Source organism: Eleutherodactylus coqui, chromosome 6 (assembly GCF_035609145.1).
Source record: "Eleutherodactylus coqui strain aEleCoq1 chromosome 6, aEleCoq1.hap1, whole genome shotgun sequence".
NCBI classification, from domain to species: Eukaryota; Metazoa; Chordata; class Amphibia; order Anura; family Eleutherodactylidae; genus Eleutherodactylus; species Eleutherodactylus coqui.
The window spans coordinates 193,385,208-193,408,208 of NC_089842.1; the positions used below are offsets into that span (position 1 = coordinate 193,385,208).

At 46.3% G+C, this 23,001-nt stretch overlaps 1 protein-coding gene across 2 annotated transcripts in view; it reads left to right on the forward strand.

Annotated features, from left to right (window-relative positions):
- The first annotated feature begins 5,718 nt into the window (after nt 1-5,718).
- Nucleotides 5,719-23,001, forward strand: part of NUSAP1 (nucleolar and spindle associated protein 1) — a 39,009-nt gene continuing 21,726 nt past the window's right edge. The window contains exons 1-4 of one of the 2 annotated variants that reach the window (XM_066608533.1): nt 5,719-5,924; nt 7,285-7,353; nt 8,821-8,982; nt 10,063-10,201. In XM_066608533.1, the coding sequence (XP_066464630.1) occupies nt 5,832-5,924; nt 7,285-7,353; nt 8,821-8,982; nt 10,063-10,201 (463 nt within the window). In that variant the 5' untranslated portion in view covers nt 5,719-5,831. The remainder of the gene's footprint in view (nt 5,925-7,284; nt 7,354-8,820; nt 8,983-10,062; nt 10,202-23,001) is intronic. The other variant, XM_066608532.1, reaches the window with a different exon arrangement.

Here is a 23,001-nt window from a genome sequence, read left to right on the forward strand (position 1 = left end):
CTATTGTCACTGTTAATAATAATGTAGATTGGATGAATTATATCTATTACAATCAGCAGAGGTTTGTAAACTACACCAGAGATGCTTTACAAGGGTTAGCTGACCAGTTAGGGCCCACTGCATCCATGGCCCTAGAGTGGCCGTGGATATGATTTTAGCAGAAAGAGATGGGGTATGTAATTTCCTGTTTGTGTATTATCCCTTTAATGTGACCAAAATTTCCCTTGTTTGAAAAAGATGAAGAGCCAGTTCCGATAATGGCAACCACGTATGTTACCAGAAGAATGGAAAGATGGACTAGTACTGTGTCTGCCTCAGTCTCATAAGATGGACTGTCAGTGGACTTCCCATTTGCCTAGGGAAAGTGCAGAAGACCTTAGGTTCCGGCGAGGGCACACCCTGTGGGGTGTTAACTTGTACAGATAGAGGGTATGGAGGCCCGGAAATAAGCCCAGGGAATCCATGGCCTCCTTCTGAGGTTAGGTAGGGATCCCTCCCTTTTAGGAATAGGGACTTACGGGCAGTGGAGAAACCCTGACGCAAGGGAGAGACGACCGAGGAAAAGTGCAAAGTCTGATGCTTGATCTCCATATTAAGTTTTTTAGGGGGGTTTGTGAGGGTATATATATATTGCCATATGTGTTTTTTATGGTTTTATACCTATATGCAAGTTTTATTCAATTCCAAATGAGAAAAAACTTTAATACTTCGCCTTACATCAGATATGCCAAGGTTTTGCAAGAGATGTCCTAGAAGTTCAGAGAAGATACCGAACCAGACGCAAGGACGCATGTACTTGGCCAATTTCCCAGAAGCGCTGGAACAAGATATCAAGATGTTCAAATGTACATGACTGTTATATGATTTTCACTGTCTCAGTCCGCAAATCCGGACTGCCCATATATGGTTATAAGCCCATCACCCCTTAGTGGTGAGAGGGCAGAGGGTATAAGATCTCATGTAATCTGTAATAAAGTGCGCAGTTTTTTCTCCCGTGTGAGGAGCTAGACCAGACTCCTGTGTGTGGTGTCTCTTCTTACGGCCGGCAACGGGGCAAGTGGGGTGGGCCGGATTGGTGCTGCACTTAGAATTTTAACCCTCATAGTAGGAGTTCACTAAACATATCCAATCGGCCAATACTGAGATGTTCTTTACATAACTCAGACAACCCCTCTTAGGACATGACCAGACTGAGTGGATGAATGAGCCAACTTCGGAGTGGCACCTAAAACAGAAGAGGAGGAGGCGCCAATGTGCTTCAGCATCTTGTGGAATATTCTATGTTAGAATTTTATTTGAATCAAAAGATCCTGACTAGAGATGAGCGAGCGTACTCGGATAAGCACTACTCGCTCAAGTAATTGGCTTTATCCGAGTATCGCTGTGCTCGGGTCTAAAGATTCGGGTGCCGGCACGGAGCGGGGAGCTGCAGGGGAGAGCGGGGAGGAACGGAGGGGAGATCTTTCTCTCCTTCTCTCCCGCCCGCTCTCCCCTGCTCCCCGCTGCGACTCACCTGTCAGCCGCAGCGGCACCCGAATCTTTAGACCCGAGCACAGCGATACTCGGATAAAGCCAATTACTCGAGCGAGTAGTGCTTATCCGAGTACGCTCGCTCATCTCTAATCCTGACCAATCACTATAAAGAAGAAAATGGATCTTCCACCCTCCCCCTAATTATCTTCTGAAAAATCAGCAGGGCCCGTCCTCCACTTTACACAGGACTATAAGTATTATTTATAGTACCAGTGTTTAGTGAATTACACCATCACATGTAACTCACAGAAGGACCTGTGAAGTTGGTTAAAAATATTGAAGGACCTGTGATGACGTCACCGTCATATGATCATCAGGGACGGAGCTAAGAGCCCGTGAGTGATCACATAACGGTGACATCATCAAAGGTCCTGTGCGCACAGGGCTGCTGTCAGGCTCTACTTCTTTTATGCTTTAGCACCTGCAATGATGTCACCATGATGTGATTAGGGGTGGAGCATGTAACACACATGGACTCACAGACAAGTGATCGCACTATCAGTAATCCCCATATAGTTATAGTGTGCCGCTCAGTGGTCCCCATATAGTTATAGTATGCCGCTCAGTGGTCCCCATATAGTTATAGTATGCCGCTCAGTGGTCCCCATATAGTTATAGTATGCCGCTCAGTGGTCCCCATATAGTTATCGTACGTATTAGTTATGGTACGTCTCTCAGTGGTCCCCATATAGCTACAGTACTCCCCTCAGTGGTCCCCATATAGTCATAGTACTCCCCTCAGTGGTCCCCATATAGTCATAGTATTCCCCTCAGTGGTCCCCATATAGTTATAGTACTCCCCTCAGTGGTCCCCATACGGTTATAGTACTCCCCTCAGGGGTCCCCATACCGTTATAGTACTCCCCTCAGGGGTCCCCATATAGTTATGGTATGCCCTTCAGTGGTCCCTAAACAGTTATATTACTCCCCTCATATAGTTAAAGTCCCCATATAGTTATAGTACTCCCCTCAGTGGTTCCCATATAGTTATAGTACTCCCCTCAGTGGTCCCCATATAGTTATAGTACTCCCCTCAGTGGTCCCCATATAGTTATAGTACTCCCCTCAGTGGTCCCCATATGGTTATAGTACGCCCCTCAGTGGTCCCCAAACAGTTATATTACTCCCCTCAGTGGTCCCCATAGAGTTATAGTATACCCCCCAGAGGTGCCAAAATAGTTATAGCATATAGTTATAGTACATCCCTCAGTGGTCCCTATATAGTTATAGTATGCCCTTCAGTGGTCCCCATACAGTTATATTACTCCCCTCAGTGGTCCCCATATAGTTACAGTACCCCCTTAGCGTTCCCCACACAGTTATAGTATGCCCCTCAGTGGTGCCCATATAGTTACAGTATCCCCTCAGCAGTCGCCACACAGTTATAGTACGCCCCTCAGTGGTCCCCATATAGTTATAGTACGCCCCTCAATGGTCCCCATATAGTTATAGTACGCCCCTCAGTGGTTCCAATATATTTATAGTACTCCTCTCAGTGGTCCCCATACAGTTATAGTATGCCCTTCAGTGGTGCCCATATAGTTATAGCACGCCCTTCAGTGGTTCCCCATACAGTTATAGTACTCCCCTCAGTGGTCCCCATATAGTTATAGCAAGTCCCTCAGTGATCCCAATATAGTTATAGTATGCCCCTCAGTGGTCCCCATATAGTTATATTATGCCCCTCAATGGTCCCAATACAGCTGACGTATGCCCCTCAGTGGTCCCCATTTAGTTATAGTACTCCCCTCCGTGTTCCCCATATAGCTATAGTACGCCCCTCAGTGGTCCCCATATAGTTATAGTACCTCCACAGTGGTCCCCATATAGTTATAGTACACCCTTCAGTGGTCCCCAGTTATAGTGCGCCTCTCAGTAGTCCCTATATAGTTATAGTATCCCCTGAGCAGTGCCCATATAGCTATAGTATGCCCCTCAGTGGTCCCAATACAGTTATAGTACCCCGTCAGCGGTCTCCATATAATTATAGTACTCCCCTCAGCGGTCCCTATATAGTTATAGTACTCCCCTCAGTGGCCCTCATAGTTACTGTGTGCCCTCGTATGCTTATACTGCGTCTATCAGCTGTTCATTTGCACAGACAGACAGCCAGTATTTTCGCTCACGCAGGCGTCTTCTCTGTCCCTCTAGCGGCTGCTGCTGTCTGAACCTCCGGTCTCCCTGGTTCGCATATTTATATCTTCATCAGCACTTCGGCCCTATTCACCAATCAGGTTGCTGGAATTGTGAAACAGACAACCCAAACAACCAATGAGGTTGCTGGAATTGTGAATCAGAACCTATCGGGCAGCATATTAACACTAACCGCTTAGGTTAAGCAGCGCTGCTGATTAGAGCCACCTGATTGGCTCTTCGGCACCACGTGACTACACAGCGTGCACGCGCATTGCCTTCAGCAGCCGTGCACTACACAATACAGTTAAGCAGACGTGCACTACACACTACACTTAAAGGGGTTGTCCCGCGCCGAAACGGGTTTTGTTTTTTTTCAATAGCCCCCCCCGTTCGGCGCGAGACAAACCCGATGCAGGGAAAAAAAAACAAAAACCGGGTAGTACTTACCCGAATCCCCGCGCTCCGGTGACTTCTTACTTACCTTGTGAAGATGGCCCCCGGGATCTTCACCCTCGGTGGACCGCAGGTCTTCTGTGCGGTCCATTGCCGATTCCAGCCTCCTGATTGGCTGGAATCGGCACACGTGACGGGGTGGAGCTACGAGGAGCCGCTCTCCGGCACGAGCGGCCCCATTCAGAAGGGAGAAGACCAGACTGTGCAAGCGCGTCTAATCGGGCGATTCGACGCTGAAGATTAGACGGCACCATGGAGACGAGGACGCCAGCAACGGAACAGGTAAGTGAATAACTTCTGTATGGCTCATAATTAATGCACGATGTACATTACAAAGTGCATTAATATGGCCATACAGAAGTGTATACCCCCACTTTGTTTCGCGGGACAACCCCTTTAAGCAGCACAGGGTTAGGTTTAGGGTTACGGTTTAGGATTAGGCTTTAGGGTTAGGTTTAGGGTTAGGTGTAGGGTTAGTTTGAGGGTTTAGGGTTAGGTTAAGGGTTAGGTTTAGGGTTGGGGTTTAGGTTTAGCTAACCCTAACCCTAAACCGTAACCCTAAACCTAACCCCGTGCTGCTTAAAGGGGTTGTCCCGCGCCGAAACGTTTTTTGTTTTTTTTTCAACCCCCCCCCCCCCCCCCCCCCCCCCGTTCGGCGCGAGACAACCCCGATGCAGGGGTTAAAAAAGAACACCGGACAGCGCTTACCTGAATCCCCGCGCTCCGGTGACTTCTTACTTACCCGGTGAAGATGGCCGCCGGCATCTTCTCCCTCCGTGGACCGCAGGGCTTCTGTGCGGTCCATTGCCGATTCCAGCCTCCTGATTGGCTGGAATCGGCACGTGACGGGGCGGAGCTACACGGAGCTACACGGAGCCCCATTGAGAAGATAAGAAGACCCGGACTGCGCAAGCGCGTCTAATTTGGCCATTAGACGGCGAAAATTAGACGGCAACCATGGAGACGAGGACGCCAGCAACGGAACAGGTAAGTGAATAACTTTTGATAACTTCTATATGGCTCATAATTAATGCACAATGTACATTACAAAGTGCATTAATATGGCCATACAGAAGTGTATAGACCCACTTGCTGCCGCGGGACAACCCCTTTAAGTGTAGTGTGTAGTGCACGTCTGCTTAACTGTATTGTGTAGTGCACGGCTGCTGAAGGCAATGCGCGTGCACGCTGTGTAGTCACGTGGTGCCGAAGAGCCAATCAGGTGGCTCTAATCAGCAGCGCTGCTTAACCTAAGCGGTTAGTGTTAATATGCTATCGGGCAGGCATATTAACTTATTCCACAAGACTTCTGCTCGATTCACAAACTGATTGGTTGTTTGGCTTGGCTCACCATTCCAGCAACCTGATTGGTTGTTTGGGTTGGCTGATTCGCAGTGATTGGTTGCTTGGGTTGGAACAACCAATCAGGTTGCGAATCGAGCAGGAGGCTTGTGGAATAAGTTAATATGCGAGCGGCAGCCAGCCTACACCGTGTGGAGCGGAAGTCACAACTACAGCTCCAGGCTCTGACGACTGATGTCATATAACAGAGATGGCACAAAGGAGCCAATGAAATCGCCCCATCGTGATCACGTGACCGCGCCAACCAATCATTTTTTGTTTTGATTCAAAGTCTGTTATTACCACTACGAGGCGCGCAGTTTCAAACGTTGCAGTGTGTACAGTCCGTCCTGGCAGCGGCAGTGATTATGGAGGCGCCGTCTGTGGCAGAGCTTAATACCCTGAAATATGCCGAGCTACGGAAGCTGGCAAAGGCGGCAGGACTGAAGGCTAATCAAAAGGTAAGCCGGTCACGTGATGGGACGCCGTAACTGACACACGGTACTGTGTTGTACAGCTCTGTGTGTTATCGGCGGGGTGATAGCAATGGCGCAGACACAATTACTGCCTGCTGCCCTTAGCAGCCAATTACAGCGCAGCTTTCCTGTCATATTCTGCTTTTGACGAATGAAAGCTGCGCACTGATTGGTTACTGAAGAAATGGTTCAGTTGTGCCTAAAAATCCATGGGAGATATATAAACAGAATTTGATCACCCTTAGGGCGGCTTCATGGAAGTGTAATTCGCTGTGTGCCGCGCACATGTGACAGGCAGGCAACAGTTAGGGCTCCTTCCCACGGACGGATTTCCGCCGCGTAATACGCAGGTTCTACTGAACCTAATAGCTGCGGGCAACGCAGAGAATTTCCGCTATTGAGCTATTAGCTCAATGCTCACGGTGCGGAATTCCGCACCGTGAAATCTCCCGTCCTCACCCGCGGCATGCTCTATTTCCCGCGGGTGTACGCAGTCAATGGAAGCCGTCCGTCACGCTATCTTCCGCTTCCCCGCCTACCGCCGGCGCGTCATATGACACGGCCGGCCACGTCATGTGACACTGTGGGCGTGTCATGTGACGTGGCCGGCGCATCACGCCGAAGCGTCATGCGGGACGTAGGACGCCGGATCCGCAGGTAAGTATTGGGGTCCCTGGGGGACGCCGTGACGGCGGAATTCCGCGGTGGAGCCCGTCACGTACGTGTGCAGCCGGGCTTATGCTATGACATTGCGTTATATCTCGATGTGCATAATACGTGCCAGTGTAGTGCATGCTGTTTTTTTTTTTTCCCGCATGAGTAATGCACGGACGAAAAAACCAGCATGAGCGGCCCTAGAGAAATCAGTGGGCCATTGTCCTAGCGTGTTCGCACGGAATGTACTGACAGTACGCTACATGAGAACAAACAATAGGTAGTGAGCAGCACAAACCTCGTACAGGGATCAGGTCCAGGAGAAGGATCCCAGCTCTGGATCCAAGTAGACATCAAATATGGTGCAACTTTATTACTACTCAACACAGAACAGCGACGCTTCAACCTTCTGCAAAAGGCCTTTCTGAAGCCTCCAGATTCCGCAGTAAATACCTGCCATAGCATGCAATGTAACAAATGGGTTTCCCTAGCACCGAGCGGAAATCAATTGTGATTTCCCGTGGGACAAGATGAGCAGGCTCAGGATATTTACTGATTTTCCCAGTGTATGCATGTTGAGTGTTTGGAATGGATGTGATCTTGTTATGTTTGTCAGTGAGTGTGATGCCTGGTCTGTTGTGGTAGATCGTTTATTATTATTATTGTTTATATATTGTGTTCTTAATTCTAGGCTGATCGCCTACTCAGAACTTTGAAGAAGCACTTCCATCCAGCTGTTATCGCAGAGGGCAGCAGCAGTGTAAGTCTTTCTTTGGGTAGTTTTTTTTTATTTTAATTTGTCTCATTTAAAGGGGTTGTCAGAGACTATGATAGGTCATCAGTATTACTCAGGAAGACCCCCCACGATCAGCGGTTTGCTGCGCTGCTTCACTGCATATATCGGGCACAGTGCTGTATATTGTATAGCAGCCCATTCACTTGGATTTCTGTCTTTTATTTTTGCTTGTTTTTAGTTTTTTTTATGGCACTCCCTGTACGCTATAAAATAATTGCATTTCCATTGCCTTATTCCAGGGCCCATAACCCTTTAATATTTGTGCTAATGAAGCTTTGTGAGCGTGTAAGGTCTTGGTTGTTGCGGTATGACTTGTAGTTTTCATTGGTACTATTTTGGAGTAATTGACTTTTTGATCAAATTTTTTTCGTGAGGCAAACATGAAAAATAGCATTTTATGGCATTTTCGCTTCATTTTTTTTTTTTTTTTTAGTGCCATTCACTCTGTGGGATAATGGACTTCTTCTTATAGTATGGGTTATTACCAATGTGACTATACCTAATTCTTTTAAATTGATTTATTTTTGCCCACTTAAAAGGCGGATCTGTAAGAAAAAACATGTGTGCATGGGTTTTTTTGTCTCTAAAGTGGACTTGAAAATGTGATTTATCGGTCGTTGGCAAACTTGAAAGCTCTTCTATTAGACCCAGAGAGAGCGTCTAATAGGCTGACTTGCATGGCAGACCCAGACACCTACATGGGAAGCCTTCGGAGTGTACCCACCAATTGCATCGCAGGCTGCCAACAGGTGACTGATTAGACTGCTGGAATGTTTCCCTGTTCTCGCCTGTTAGAGCGGTAGCCCGGCTGTTTTTAGACATTCATTCTGGCCTTAAAATAGGCCGCCTAGCCTAAGGCCCTTTAAAAACTCGTATAGCGGCGTCTAAGCCGTTAACCTAGCCGCCGAGTCAACAGCAGTCTCTCCTGATTCCCCCATAGGCCGGCTATCCACGGGTGATCGCTGCAGGAGCCGCCGCCCGGGAGCAGGAGCCGCCAGCGAATCTCCGCCGGTCAGGCCTATCTAATAGGCTGACCGTGGAGAATCGGGGCAATTCGCAGCGAGCGGAGAATCGCAATGATTCTCTGCTCGTGGAAGGTGCCGGCGCTTTCCATAGCAATGCTATGGGAAGCGTTGGCCAGCGTGATTCGCCAACGGCTTACCGCCGGCGAATACACTACCGTGGACAGGGGGCCTTATGCATGCATGCATGCTTGGTTGACTAAACATGCATGAGTTGTGAATTGGGGACAAGAGAAATACCGCTGCCAAACCCATCTTATGGTGGGAGACAGTTGGTATGCCCCCCACACACGTTAGATGTTTGGCTGATATACATCTTATATGTGTGGCCAGCTTTATGCCTATAACAGACCACATAGTGAAGCAATGTAAGGTAATACTCTGTCATTCTTCTATTTTCTGATTCCAGGATTCAGATGGTAACTCGACCCTAACTGATGACTCACAAGTCAGACCAGAGGAAGAAGAGCAGATTTCTTTATGCCATGTTACTCACAGACGTGGTCGGGGAAAAAAGCCAATCCAAGCCGATTTTAGTCCAGAGAAGGAAATCGTAATAAAACCCATTCAGGTACTGAGTACTGTGAGATTTATTAAGAATGGATATTCATACGGCAGACTTAATCTGAACTGCTTTGGGATGAAATGCCTCTTAGTAAATGTGGCACATATTGGGCTATCCCAGAGGGAGCTTTCGGTTACATGAGCACTTATAGAAGCATTCTAGGACTTAAGTTAGGCCATCAATATTTCATTGGTTTCAGCAGAATGAAGGGATGGCAGGAGCTCTTGGACTCCTTCATTTTGCTAATCGATGGCAATCAGACCCTCAAAATAGGGTATTACTATTAACCCCCTAGAAAACCTCTATAACTTGGTAGCCTAATGCTAGGTATTTACACATTTTCAGCCTTTGGGTATGAACAAATGCTACCATTCACTCACTGCATGCAGTGATGGTGACAAATTTGGCACCACAAAGATGCCATTAATTTTATCTATACAAGAATCAGCGTCTCTCTCGATGTGCGGTAAAGTCTTCTACAGGGGTCCAGTATCACTATCTGTAGAACTACTTCCATATTGCAGTTCAACTGTTGGCCGTGGTGTCTCTTGACCAATGGTTTTTGCCTCTACTCTTAGGAGAACTTGGCACAATTGTGTATTACGCCAGTTTCACAACTGCGTCAGAACTTCTGCCTGCAGATTCCATCACGATGCTGGCACAAAATACCAGATGAAAAAGTGCTGTTGCATCCAAAAACTTGGTGGAAAGCAGACGGACCCCATTATAGTCAGGGGGTTCCATCCAGTGCTGTTCACTTCCATCCAGAGACAGAACCGTTTGGCTGCGGGGATTCCCCTTTTCTGCTCCCTGAATGGAGCAGGAAAGCGGAACCCCGAGCGTAGAAGTGAAGCCTCCCTTATATGTTTTCCCATTGACTTCAATGTACTACAGTGGCACTGTGTGGTAAAGCTCTGCCTCAGAAACGGTGCTTGTCCTGGTGTGCATGTAGGAGGGCTGCAGATGCTATGTGCAGAATAAAAGGCTCTGTTCCTGAGACGACCTGTCACTACCTGCTTATACTATAAAGCTTCTAATGTTTTGTTATAAAGGTACTTGCCAAGACAAATCTTTATTAATCTCTAGGGAGACGCTACTGAGAATACTGCAGAGGAAACTTCTATTCCTGTTTCTACAAGTAGTGTGCTGCAGAGCCAAGTGATCGCTGAAAATGAGACTCCTGAGAATACAGTAGAGACTGTGGAGAAAACTACAAGGAGACGAAGTACGTAGCTATAAAATAACATTTACTATTTATGGGTGCATTTACAGTCTTTCATGCAGATTCTGTACTTCACCTCCCATTGTTTGCAATAGGAGTCTGCTGTAGTTCATACAACATGGATTTTTCATCTGTGGATTTGGAAAAAAATCCACATTGGATAGCTGTACGCAGATAATCCTCATAAAATGGGGTTAACCCCTTAACGACCAGCCCATAGTGTTTTTACGTCCTCCCGAAGTGGGCTTTATTCTCTGAGGACGTAAAAACGTGTCCTGCAGAGAATAAAGCCCCTCGGGCTGTGGACGTGACAGCTCCATGCTGTCGGTGTCCGCAGATAGCCGACAGCATGGAGCTGTCATCCCGGGCTGTTCGGACCCCCCCCCCCCCCCCCCCCCCCCGGCATTGCGATTAGCGCCGATTGCAAAAAAAGTAAATAAAACTGCAAAAAAAGTAACATATTCAGCTGCCCTGATGGATCGGATCCATCAGAGCAGCTGAAATTACTTACCGAGGTCCGCCGCACTTCTCCCCGCTGTCCTGATGCTCCAGGCCCCGTAGCCGTCCTTCTGCGGATGCGCGCCAGGCGGCATTACGTCAGCCGCATGCGCAGAAGGCCCGGCGGCACGGGAAATTTAAAATCTCCTGGCTCCCGACTCCTGTAGGTAGCCGGGAGGCAGGAGATGTCAGCGGGGACCGCGGATAATGACAATGGATAATGGCGATCGCGAAAAAGTTTTAAAAAAGTAAATGTTTCAGCTGCCCTCATGGATCGGATCCATGAGGGCAGCTGAAAATACTCACCTCCATCCTCCACGATGTCTCCGGTGATCTGGAGCCGCCACGGGCTTCTGCACATGCGCGCCATGGGGAAAATGGCGGCGCCGAAGCGCTGCAAAATTTCAAAGTCCCGTCTCCCGGCTACCTTCAGTAGCCGGGAGACAGGAGATGTCACCATGGTGTGCGGTTCCCGGGCACGCGATCGCCGGTATCCAACAGATACCGGCGATCAAAAAAAAGTTTAAAAAAGTTGTAGTTTCATCTCCCCTCATGGATCCGATCCATGGGGGTAGATGAAAATGCTCCCCCAAGGTCCCCAAAAGCCCCCCCAAAACACAGGGCATTACCCTCTACTGCGCATGCGCCAAACAAAATGGTGGTGCATGCGCAGTAGAGCCTAAGGCAAAAGTTGCCTTAGGCATAGTAACTTGCAGGGACCAAAGTAATTGGTCCCTGCTGACATAGGTGGCTGTGATAAACCTATCACAGCCACCCATGTCATTTGTTTAATAAATATGGCACACGATGAGACCTCGTATCTCTCCCCTGTCACTCAGAGCGATTTTGTGACAGGAGAGAGATAGCTGAGAAAAATCGTGTGCCATATAGCGAGTTAAAAAAAGAAAAAAAAACCCGTTATTACCCGCCTTCACCTTCCCTTATACCCCAATTACCCTATTTTATCCCTGTCCACTTTTTGAGGGGCAATTTTTTTTTTATTTTTTTTTATTTTTTATTTTTTACCCCCATTAAAAATTTTTTTTAATAAAATGGAGCGTAGGCGCTACACCGCCGAGCAAGTGTATGCGCTGCTCTTTGCGTCAAGCTCCGGTAGCGATGCTACCAGCGAGTCGGAGGAGGTTTTTTTTGAGAGTGACGACTCTGCCTCCAGCGCTATGGAGGTAGAGGAAGTCGTTGGGGCAGTCGTTTTTAGCGGCTCCAGGCGTTAATCTGGATGTCACAAATTTCACCCCATTTAATTTTTTTCATTTATTCATTACCGACGATGTGCTGCAGTTAATTGTCCAGCAGACAAATATATACGCTGGACAATACGTGAGCACGCACCCCACGTCGGTTTATTCCGTGATGTGGACCGCCGTAGATGTCCCTGAGCTAAAAAAAATTTTGGGGACTTATTTTACTAATGGGACTCGTAAAAAAGTCATCAATACGGTCCTATTGGTCCACGAGCACCATTCACGCGATGCCCATATTTGCGTTGATAATGGCCCGACGCAGATCCGAAAACATTCTGCGTTTTCTTCATTTTGCGAATAATACGCAAATCCCCCCCGAGAAGTGACCCAGCGTACGATAGACTGGGCAAATTAAGGCCCTTTACATCGTTATTAAGGGACGCCTTTAAAAACATTTATACCCCCCCCAAAAAAATCTGGCGGTGGATGAATCGCTGATGAGTTTCAAGGGGCGTTTATCTTTCCGCCAGTTTATTCCCTCAAAGCGCGCAAGATACGGCGTAAAGCTGTACAAAATCTGTGAGAGCGCCACAGGTTATACTTGCGACTTTTTTATTTATGAGGGCAGGGATCGCCAATTAAACACCCCCCCCCCCCCCCCCCAACTGTCCTGAAGACATTGGCGTCAACGGGAAAATTGTGTGGGAGCTCGTGGGCCCTTTTTTAAATAAGGGGTACCACATATATACTGACAACTATTATACGAGTGTCCCCCTTTTTAAAGCGTTACACGCCGCAGGTACAGGGGCCTGCGGAACTATCCGTAAAAATAGGGTAGGATTCCCACAACCCCTTGTTTCCAGGCGTGTCGACAAAGGCGCGTCTTACGCACTGGCCTATGACCCCTTGCTGGCAGTTAAATGGCGTGACAGAAGGGACGTCTTTATGTTGTCCACTGTGCACGCAGACACCTCCGTTAGTTAGGGAGAGGGGGGCTGCAGCGGAGAAAATTAAACCGGTCTGCGTCACAGAATATAATAAATTCATGGGGGGGCGTCGATCTGTCAGACCAGGCGCTACAGCCATATCTCGTAAAACGCAAAACGAGAGCTTGGTACAAGAAGGTAGCCATCTACCTTATACCGTTTCAGGAGGCGCTTGTAGAAAATCTTTTATTTGGGACCACCGCACCACAAGACGCATTGCAATCGGAGGAGGTGTGGAGGCTAACGGAGCGTCATTTTATGAATCCCATCCCTGAGACTGCGAGCAAAAAATACCCCCCAAAAAAGTGTCGCGCATGCACTAAACAAGGGAGGAGGAGAGATACGCGTTTTTATTGTCCCACGTGCCCATCCCACCCTGGCCTTTGTAATTACCCCTGCTTTGAAATTTACCATACAGTTTTACGTTATTAATTTTATTTCACATATAAAAAACGCCAAAAGGGGGTGGGGTCTTTTTAGGGAATCAATTTTACTTTTATTAGTCCGTCTCCCCAGTTTTTCCTGCTTGAAACAAAAAAAAAACTTTCCTAAAAGTGTCAAATTTGGGGAAGAAAATGAAATCACATTTATATTTCACTCACATTATAATTATTTTAAAAAATGTAGCGTCAGAATGCCCAGTACACCCCTAGATAAATTAGCTAAGGGGTCTTAATGTCAAAATTGGGTCACTTGTGAGGGGCATTTTATTATTTTGGCAGTTTATTATCTCTACTAGTGTGCAATGCGGCCTGTAAATTATTTAGTTGCGCCGTAAAATCAAACGGGTGCTCCATACACTATAGGCCTAGCCATGCGCCCTCTAAGAAGATTGGGGCTACAACGGGGGTATTGCTGAAGACAGAAAAACTAGTGCTATAATATTTGGGGTGCATCTCCCCAGTTTTTCCTGCTTGAAACCAAAAAAATGGCCCTAAAAGTGTCAAATTTGGTGAAAAAAATTAAATCACATTTATATTTCACTCACATTATAATTATTTAAAAAAAAAAAAATGTAGTGTTAGAATGCCCAGTACACCCCTAGATAAATTAGCTAAGGGGTCTTGATGTCAAAATTGGGTCACTTGTGAGGGGCATTTTATTATTTTGGCAGTTTATTATCTCTACTAGTGTGCAATGGGGCCTGTAAATTATTCAGTTCGCCCTAAAATCAAACGGGTGCTCCATACACTATAGGCCTAGCCATGCGCCCTCTAAGAAGATTGGGGCTACAATGGGTATGTTTCTGAGCAAAGGACAAACAGGGGTATCCATTTTGGGGTGCAGGTCTTTATTCATATATGTGCTGTACAAAAAAACGCTTTTAAAATGACAGAATTACCAAAAAAATGAAAATCGAAATTTTTTCCTTCTGCTTGGCTTAGATTCATTCAAAAACCGTGAAGTCAAAAAGACATTGTACCCCTAGATAAATTCGTTAAGGGGTCTAGTTTTCAAAATGGGGTCACTTGTGGGGGTTCTAAATCGTTTTGGTCACTCAAGGGCTCTACAAGTGTACAATAGGGCCCAAGTCTCCTTAAAGGGGTTGTCCTGCGGCAGCAAGTGGGGTTATGCACTTCTGTATGGCCATATTAATGCACTTTGTAATATACATCGTGCATTAAATATGAGCCATGTCACTTGCTGCCGCGGGACAACCCCTTTAAAGCAAAATTTCTGTTCCAAAAGTCACCGGTTGCTCTTTTCATTTTGGGCTCCATTGTGCATTCAGACATATGATTAGGGCCACAATGGGTATGTTTCTAAGCACGGGACAAACAGGGGTATCCATTCTGGGGTGCAAATCCTCATTTTCATGTGTATTATAGAAAAAAGTCCTGTCTTTAAAATGACATATTTGCAAAAATATGAAATTTTAGTTTTGCTCTTCTAAATTGCATTGACTCCTGAAAAAAACTGTGGGGTTAAAATACTCATGGCACCCCTCAGTGAATACGTTAAGGGGTGTAGTTTTTAAAATGGGGTCACTTGTGGGGGTATCTATCATTTTGACTCCTATGAGCCTTTCCAATCTTGGATTGGTGTAGGAAAACAAAGTGTTCCTCAAAATGCTGAAAAGTAATGTTACATTTGTACGTCTCCTAAATGGTTAAAAAAAACGAAAGTTTTTCTAATGTGCGCCCAAAATAAAGTAAACGGGTGGAAATATATATCTTAGCCAAAATTTCTATATTATGTTTGCACATTTTTGAGATATTGCAGTTGGAAATGTAAAAAAATGACGCTTTTTTTCAAAATTTTCCCAATTTTGGCGCTTTTAATAAACACAAATTCTATCGGTCATTTTTTTCTGCCTAAATGAAGTACAACATGTGGCGAAAAAATAATGTCAGAATCGCTTGGATATGCAAAACTTTTCTGGTGTTTTTCCATGTTAAAGTGACACGTCAGATTTGCAAAATTTGGCCTGGTCATTAAGGCGCAAACAGGCTTGGTCACTAAGGGGTTAATCCACAGCAGTGCAAACTGCTTATCTGCGACAGAAATCCAGGGATTACACTGCAAATATATGTCCACATATCTTTTTTTTTTTTTTTTTTTTTTTGTTATAACAATTTTTATTCAAAGTTTTCACTTTTACAGAGAACAATAACAATATCAGAATAAAAGTCATAGCTGGACCCTGGACATAATCGGGCCTTACATAGGACACCTTTTAAGTACTAATAAAGCTTTAGCGTATAATCATAATGACTGCGCATCTTTAATTCTAGTGTCCTCGAATTCACTTGGGTCCTACTATATGTAATAGTCTAACGCACGGCTATCCTGTACACAAAATATCTGAAACATATACCAAAAGATATAACATTGGAGGTGGGGTAGGGTAGGGTAAGGTGGGGAAGGGTCTGGGGGGGGGGGGGGGGGATGTTATAGCGGGTATATATATTGCTCTTCCGAATTTACCTGTCTCTTGAATGGAAGGGGGCGCTTGCCAAAACCGCCTTCCCTCTAGTGTCTCCCTGGTCATCCGCCTCAGGCTTCCATTGTGAGGGCTTCCAGTGGAAAGCCCTTTGCTAAGATCTCCCTCAACGTCCGGGGCGTCCTCCCAACAAGGTTGGGCAACCGCAGCTTGAATGTAGAGGTTCGTTATGTGGGGGAGTGAGATGAAGCCGCCTCGTCCCCGGTAAGTCCGAGGGAGGACGTTTCTCCTCCCTTCTTTATATATTAATGTGTGACACGGGGCTTAGCTTATACGTTTCCACAACTCCCACTCCTTGATAAATTTGTCGTGAGTGTTCCTCTTCCAACTAATGAGTTCTTCAATATTATAGATCAGGTCAACCCTTTCTCTCCATTGTGTCCCAGTGGGGGTTAACTTTTGGAGCCACCATACCGGTATAAGCGCTTTTGCCGCATCAATTAGCAGAGCGATTAGTTTGTCCTTCGTGGGGTGAAACTCAGGGGACGGCTTCCACAGGAAAATTATCTCTGGGGTCAGTGCAAAGTTGGGCCTAACTGTTCTTATGGAGCGTTCAATCTCTTTCCAGTATGGGATGATAGCTGGACAATCCCACCATATGTGGCGGTATGAGCCGCCGTCGGCGTCACAACGCCAGCACCTGTCATGCGAGGCCAAGTTGTGCGTGTGTAGCCACTGCGGTGTTCTGTACCATCTGACGAGGGTTTTGTAATGTGATTCCTGCAGTGCCACACACGGGGACAGGCCAAAGGCTAGCTTTAAGGTTAGTTTTGTGTCCTCTGCTGTGAGGTGAATACCGAGTTCTTTTTCCCAGGAAGTGAGAAATGCGGGCTTGTATCCTATGGTGGGATCAATAAATTTATTTTGTACTCTCGCTATCTGTTTTTGTTTGGGCGCTCCATCCGAGAAGAATTTCTCGAAGGGGGTGTGGGGTCTGGTGGATCTATGTTTTCTGAGAAATTCTTCTGTCGTTTTGCTAATATGTGCTCTGTGTAGGAAAGAGATTTGTAGATTAGCAGTCAAAGCCTGTCCAGCCTCGCCCGATTCTTGGCTAGCTAGTGCCTGCACCTCTCTTATTTGAGCGCCTGCAAGACATTGCCATATATTTCTCATGTTCCGGTCCATGTCAATACCCACCAGATCACCCATGATACTCAATGGGGCTATTGGGGAAGGGTCAGGTGCGATGTTGGGCCTATATGTGTCCCAGGTCTCACAGGGGGCCCTTAATAAGGGATTGAATTTTTTGGAAGTATATCGCTGTCTCCCGGGCAACCACAGGTCTTTGACTATGTCTTCCCCGTGTGCGCATTCCGCAAATTTTTGGAGAAGGAGATCTCTGCTTGGGTGGGTAAGGTCCAGCCAGTACGTAAGCTGTATGGCTCTGTATATGTTTGAGATGTTGGGTAAATCCATCCCTCCCTCTTCTCTTCTTTTAGACAATAAGCTAAGTGCAATTCTTGGTTTCTTCCGGTTCCATACGTACGAAGTTAGCAAAGAGTTCAGGTCCCGGAAGAACGGTTTAGGGATGTGAATCGGGATCATGCGCATTTTATAGGTGATGATAGGGGTCACATAGGATTTGACAATATTCTTTCTCCCGAACCACGAGAGGTATGGCAAATCATATGTACCCAACAGGTTTTTAATCTGTGTCAGAAGGGGTTGAAAATTGTATGTGTATAGGTTCTCTACCTTCTTCGTGATTTTAATCCCTAAGTACTCGATATAGTCCTCTTTCCATATTAGGGGTGATTCGGACCTCAGAATACTTCTAAATTTTGGAGACACCGAGACATTCAGGATCTTAGACTTAGCGTAGTTTATTTTAAAATCTGTAATGGAACCGAACGTGTCCAAAGTTTTAATTAATGTGGGGATCCCTTTCCGCGGGTTCGACACTACGAACATAATGTCGTCGGCATAAGCCGCCAAAGAAAGCATCTGACGTCCTACTGATAGCCCTTCAATCTCTGGGTGGTCCCTGATCTCTTGTAGCAGGGGCTCTAGCGCTAGGACAAAGAGGGTAGGGGAGAGCGGACACCCCTGTCTTGTCCCATTACGTATCTCAAATGCCTGTGAAAGAGAATCGTTGACTTTCAACCTTGCGTATGGGTTATTATATAAAGAAAATATTGCCGTGACCCAGGGACTTGGGAAGTTGTAATTAAGCAACACTCTCTCTAGGTACGTCCAATTGATACGATCGAACGCTTTTTCAGCGTCAGTGCTGATCAATACTGTGGGAATTTTGCGTGCTTGGGCTACCTTTATCGCATGCAGCAATCTATATGCGTTGTCCTTCCCCTCCCTGCCCTTGATAAACCCCGCCTGCTCTTTGTTTATTAACTTGGGGATATAGTCCTCCATCCTTCTAACGAGGAATTTGGCCCACAATTTCGCGTCAACGTTAATAAGCGAGATTGGCCTGTAGTTTGCACAGTTTGTAGGGTCTTTATCCCCCTTTTGAATGAGGGCTATATGGGCTTCTAATGCTTGTTTAGGGAAAGCCTCGCCTTGTAATAGAGAATTAAAAAGATTCTTTATATGGGGGATAAGTATTGCTTTAAAAGTTTTGAAATATGTGGCCGAGAAGCCGTCCGGCCCTGGGCTTTTGCCTGTGGGGGTGGCTGTGATTATATCTTCTATTTCTTTATCTGTGGCTGGTAACAGGAGGGCTTGCGCATCTGCCTTATTTAGTCTGGGGAGTGTTAATGACTCTAGAAAGGTGTTTATTTTATTAATATGTAGGGTTTGTTCCGTCGGGGATGGGCGTTCTCTTAGATTGTACAATTTCGTATAGAATTCCTGAAATACCTTGGCTATTTCCTGCGTTGACGTTCTTATCCTGCCCGCCCCATCTTTTATTGAGTTAATAAGGTTCCTGGATTTGGCTTTTTTAAGAAGACCCGTCATAAACTTACTCCCTTTATTTCCCTGAATATATATTGTCTGTTTAAGAAATAAATGCCTTCTATTAAATCTGGATTGCAATAGGCGACCCAGTGTCCTTCGTTTTTCTATTAGCTCATCCATATTGTTCATAACAGATGACAGTTTAGAGGCGTATTCCAGCTTAGCAATTTGGGATAGTAATATGTCAATCTCTCTATTTCGTTGTTTCTTGTGTTTAGTCCCTAACGCGATGAGTATCCCCCTCATGTAGGCCTTGTGTGCCTCCCAAACCACCGGGGGTTTAGGGCCCTTCTCTCCGTTTAAACGGAAATATTCCTCCAAGAGTTCCGATAATTTGGCCCTATCCTCCTCTCTGTCTAATAGGGTGTCGTTTATTCGCCATATCCATTCTCTGGGACTATCGTTTGCTATAGTTATGTCTAAGTGAATGGGGGCGTGGTCCGATATTGAAATCACGTCTATGACTGCACTGGTAACCTTTGGTAGGAGGGTTGTGGATGTAAATAAATAATCCAATCTTTGATAAGACCCATGTTGTTGTGAGAAGTGGGTGTAATCCTTGGTTGAAGGGTGTTGTGTGCGCCAGACATCTACTAGTCCAAGGTCGCCGACAGCTTTAAGGAATTTACTAATGCGACCCTGTGAGACCTGGGATCTACCCTTAGATGAATCCAGATAGGGGTTCAGGGTAAGGTTCCAGTCACCTCCCATCAGGATTTCTCCACTGGCGAATTCTTTGAGAATTTTGACTTGTTTAAGTAACCATTCAATCTGGTGGGTATTGGGAGCGTAAAGGTTTGCTATAGTAAGTCTGACTCCATTGATCGAGCCCTTGACAAACAGCGCTCTACCTTCCTGATCCGAATACTCCGCAGAGGGAATAAAGTTAACCGACCTGTGAAAGAGGATAGAAACCCCTTTAGAAGCTGAAAGGGGGTGAGAGTTGTGGAAAGATTGCACAAACTGTTTCCCTGGTAAGGGGAAATGTTTGCCCCCCTTAAAATGTGTCTCCTGAAGGAGTAATATTTTTGATTTGTGTTTTTTGACTAATTGGGATATCCCATACCTCTTTTGCGGCGTGTTGAGGCCCCGGACGTTGAAGGATGTGCATCTCAGTACCTCCATGAGTAGAATCCGACCAGGGAGATCACTGTGTCACTAAAGAAAAAGTAGAAAGATTAAGAGTCTGCGGGTTTCGAGATGATTTATCCCCCCAGGACTGTGGGTCAACAGATGTTGTGCAAGGCCCAGTGTTTCGCTCACCCGGACACGTCAGGCAGGGCAAGCCCGTGCCGTCTTACTTGCTCTGCTCCTAGTTGCAGTCCAAGTTGAGGAAGTGGGATTAGACGTCGAAGATCCGGAAGAATCTATAGTAAAGGGTAGGCTGGAAGGAGAAAACGGGGTGGGGGGGGGTGGGGAACACACGTAGGACTGAGGGAATAGGTATCACAAGACAATACAACAGTTAGGCGATGAGACAATAAAACAAACAGTTAACTCTCTTAACTTTCTCTCACTTTACTAGTGAGAGACGAACGTGGTCTTCCAAAGACCTGGTTACGTTCGTGAATGTGAGGCAGAATTAAACTACAGTTTAAACCTTTATAAACTTTAAACTATCCGTGCCTGATCCGGATGAGGCGGTCAGACATCCCTTTGCCATAGGGGTTCTTTTTAGACGCAGTCATTTGAGGACCGAAAAGTCTGCAGTACTCCAGGGGGGAGGGGGGGGGGGGGCAAAAGAAAACCAAAAAGAGGAGAAAGCAGGAACGGGACGGGGCTATCCATTAAATCCGTGGCGCCCGGAGCTCCGGAAATCCCCGAGTGAGCCGTGAAAGCCCCAAAGTTCTCTTACCCAGAAGGTTTGTAGAACTGCCCTGGGTATGGCTTTCAGGTGTCAGTCTCTGTAAGCTCCTCTCTTTGTTTCTTCTTGTTCTTACTCCTTGGTGATTTCGTGTTGGTTACCGTATCCCAATTTTCTGCGTTTGGCAGGGTAGGTAAAGAAGGGAAGTCCGGTATGGGGAGCCAATTGGGGATCTCCATGGGCTCGAGGTCCAACAGGTGCCAGCTGTTGCGCAGGTCATCAGGCGTTCTAATATTTATTCTTTTGCCTCTGTGGGTCACCCCCAGGCCAAAAGGGAACAGCCAGGCGTACCTTATGCTTTTTGCCTTCAGTGCTTCCAGCAAGGGTCTTAAAAGCCTGCGTTTGGCCAGCGTGGTGGGAGAGAGGTCCTGGTAGAATTGAATTAACGCTCCTTCATACTGTAGGCCCCTCTGAGTTCTAGCCGCTTCAAGAATAGATACTGCATCCGGATATGAGAGCAGCTTACAGATTAAGTCCCTTGGGGGCTCTTCTACAGAGGGTAACGGGCGCAATGCTCTATGAACTCGCTCTATCACTATGCTCGCTGCTTTGTCTGCACCCAGCAATGTAGCAAATATCTCTCGGATCACCTTAGGGAGGGCCTCCGACGCCCAGGACTCGGGGACCCCTTTAATGCGCACATTACTGCGCCGGCTGCGATTCTCTAAGTCTTCCTGTTGCAGAAGAACTTTGTTAAGGTGTTGGTGTTGTGATTGCAGAGCCTGTGCGAGTTCTAGCGAGTGTGACGTTATAGCTGCAGAAGTTCCCTCCAGGTCCTCCACTCTCCTGCCCATGTGCCTGACTTCTTCTTTAATTACCGTTAGGTCCGCTAGGACTGGGCTCATAGCCCTAGCGATGAGATCCCTCATGAAAGCCCTGGAGACTCCCTGCTCCTCTTCTCCCTCAGACGAGGACTCACCCCCTCCTGCACTGTGAGGTCTCGGCTCCGCTGCCGGCGCCATCTTGATAGGAGCGCGGGGGGAGCGTGCTGCTCTCTCTCGGAGGTATTTTTGCAGGTCAGCTTGTCCCCGTGCCGGTTTTGGAGTCCCTGAAGCCTCTCCGCTCCTTTCTTTTGTCAGTTTTCCCATCTTGGGGTCTAATAGCTGTAGCGGGATGTCTGTTGTACAGCCTCAACGACGGAGCCGCTCTAGCAAGCGGCCATCTCTCTCCGCGGTCAGGCTCCGCCCCCCTATGTCCACATATCTTACTGTACCAGCAGTGTGGATGAGATGTCAAGAAATACTATCCACGTGCTGTGGGGGAAAAAAATCTGCAGCATATATTGACTTTCAGTAAGGATCGTACATTTGTAGCATATCAATTTATACTGCAGATTTTTTGCACTGTAAACCAGGGGGTGAAATCTATGTTAAAATTGTGTTGCATCGGACTTTGACATGGACCTGTAGCAAAATTTACTACATATGGACATAGCCTTAGTATGTGTTTTATATCAATGTAATGCAAAGGGTGTGTTCACACAGCAGAGAATCCGCCTATAAAACCACCTCAGAAATCTGTGGCTATTCTGCCGCAGTTTTTTTGTGCAATGGGCAAGATTCACCTGTAGAATTTCTGATACCTTTTTGTGGACAGAAGCAACATGTCACTTATCACACAGATCCATGCGAAAATGATTCCATTGATTGCGATTCAATATGTGCTATATGCAGAGTATGCTGCAAATTATTTTTGCACAAACTAAATGCACATGTGAATGAACCCATTGAAATCACTAGGCTCTAATTACTGCGTATTGCGTGAGCATTATGCTGCCTAAATACGTTTGTGTGAATAAGCCCTAAAGCTAATGATGTTATTGCAAGCATTAGAAATTTAAGATTTAATCTACATGGAAACAACTGAAAGGTTATAAATGTTATTCGAAAGGCCTTTTAGGGCTCCTGTCCACGGATGATCTTACATTGCGTTACTCACGGCGATAGTCCGGCTGCGAGTAACGCAGTGCACGCTTTCCATAGCGTTGCTATGGAAAGCGCTGCCCCCTGTCCATGAGCGGAGAATCAGTGATTCTCCTCTCGCGGGACTCAAATCGCAGCATGCTGCAATTCTCCACAGTGAGCTTATGTGTCAGATAGACTTACCACAGAGAACTGTCAGTTCTCTCCCCAGTGGCAGAATATCGCTAGCGATATTCCGCCTCGCCTGTGGACAGGGGTCCTTACTTTGTAAACCATTTCCGTTTTCCATGTTTTCTCGTCCTCGCCTTCAATGGCATTTAAGGTGTACTAAAAATTATGGTTCAAAAAAAAAAAAAAGGTGTACTAAAAATTGCACGGTAACTGTTTTATCGCTCAGTATGAATAGTATGTTACCAAATTTTATTTTTTTTAAAAATGTTTTTCGTTGCAGCGTTTTAAAAATCATAACTA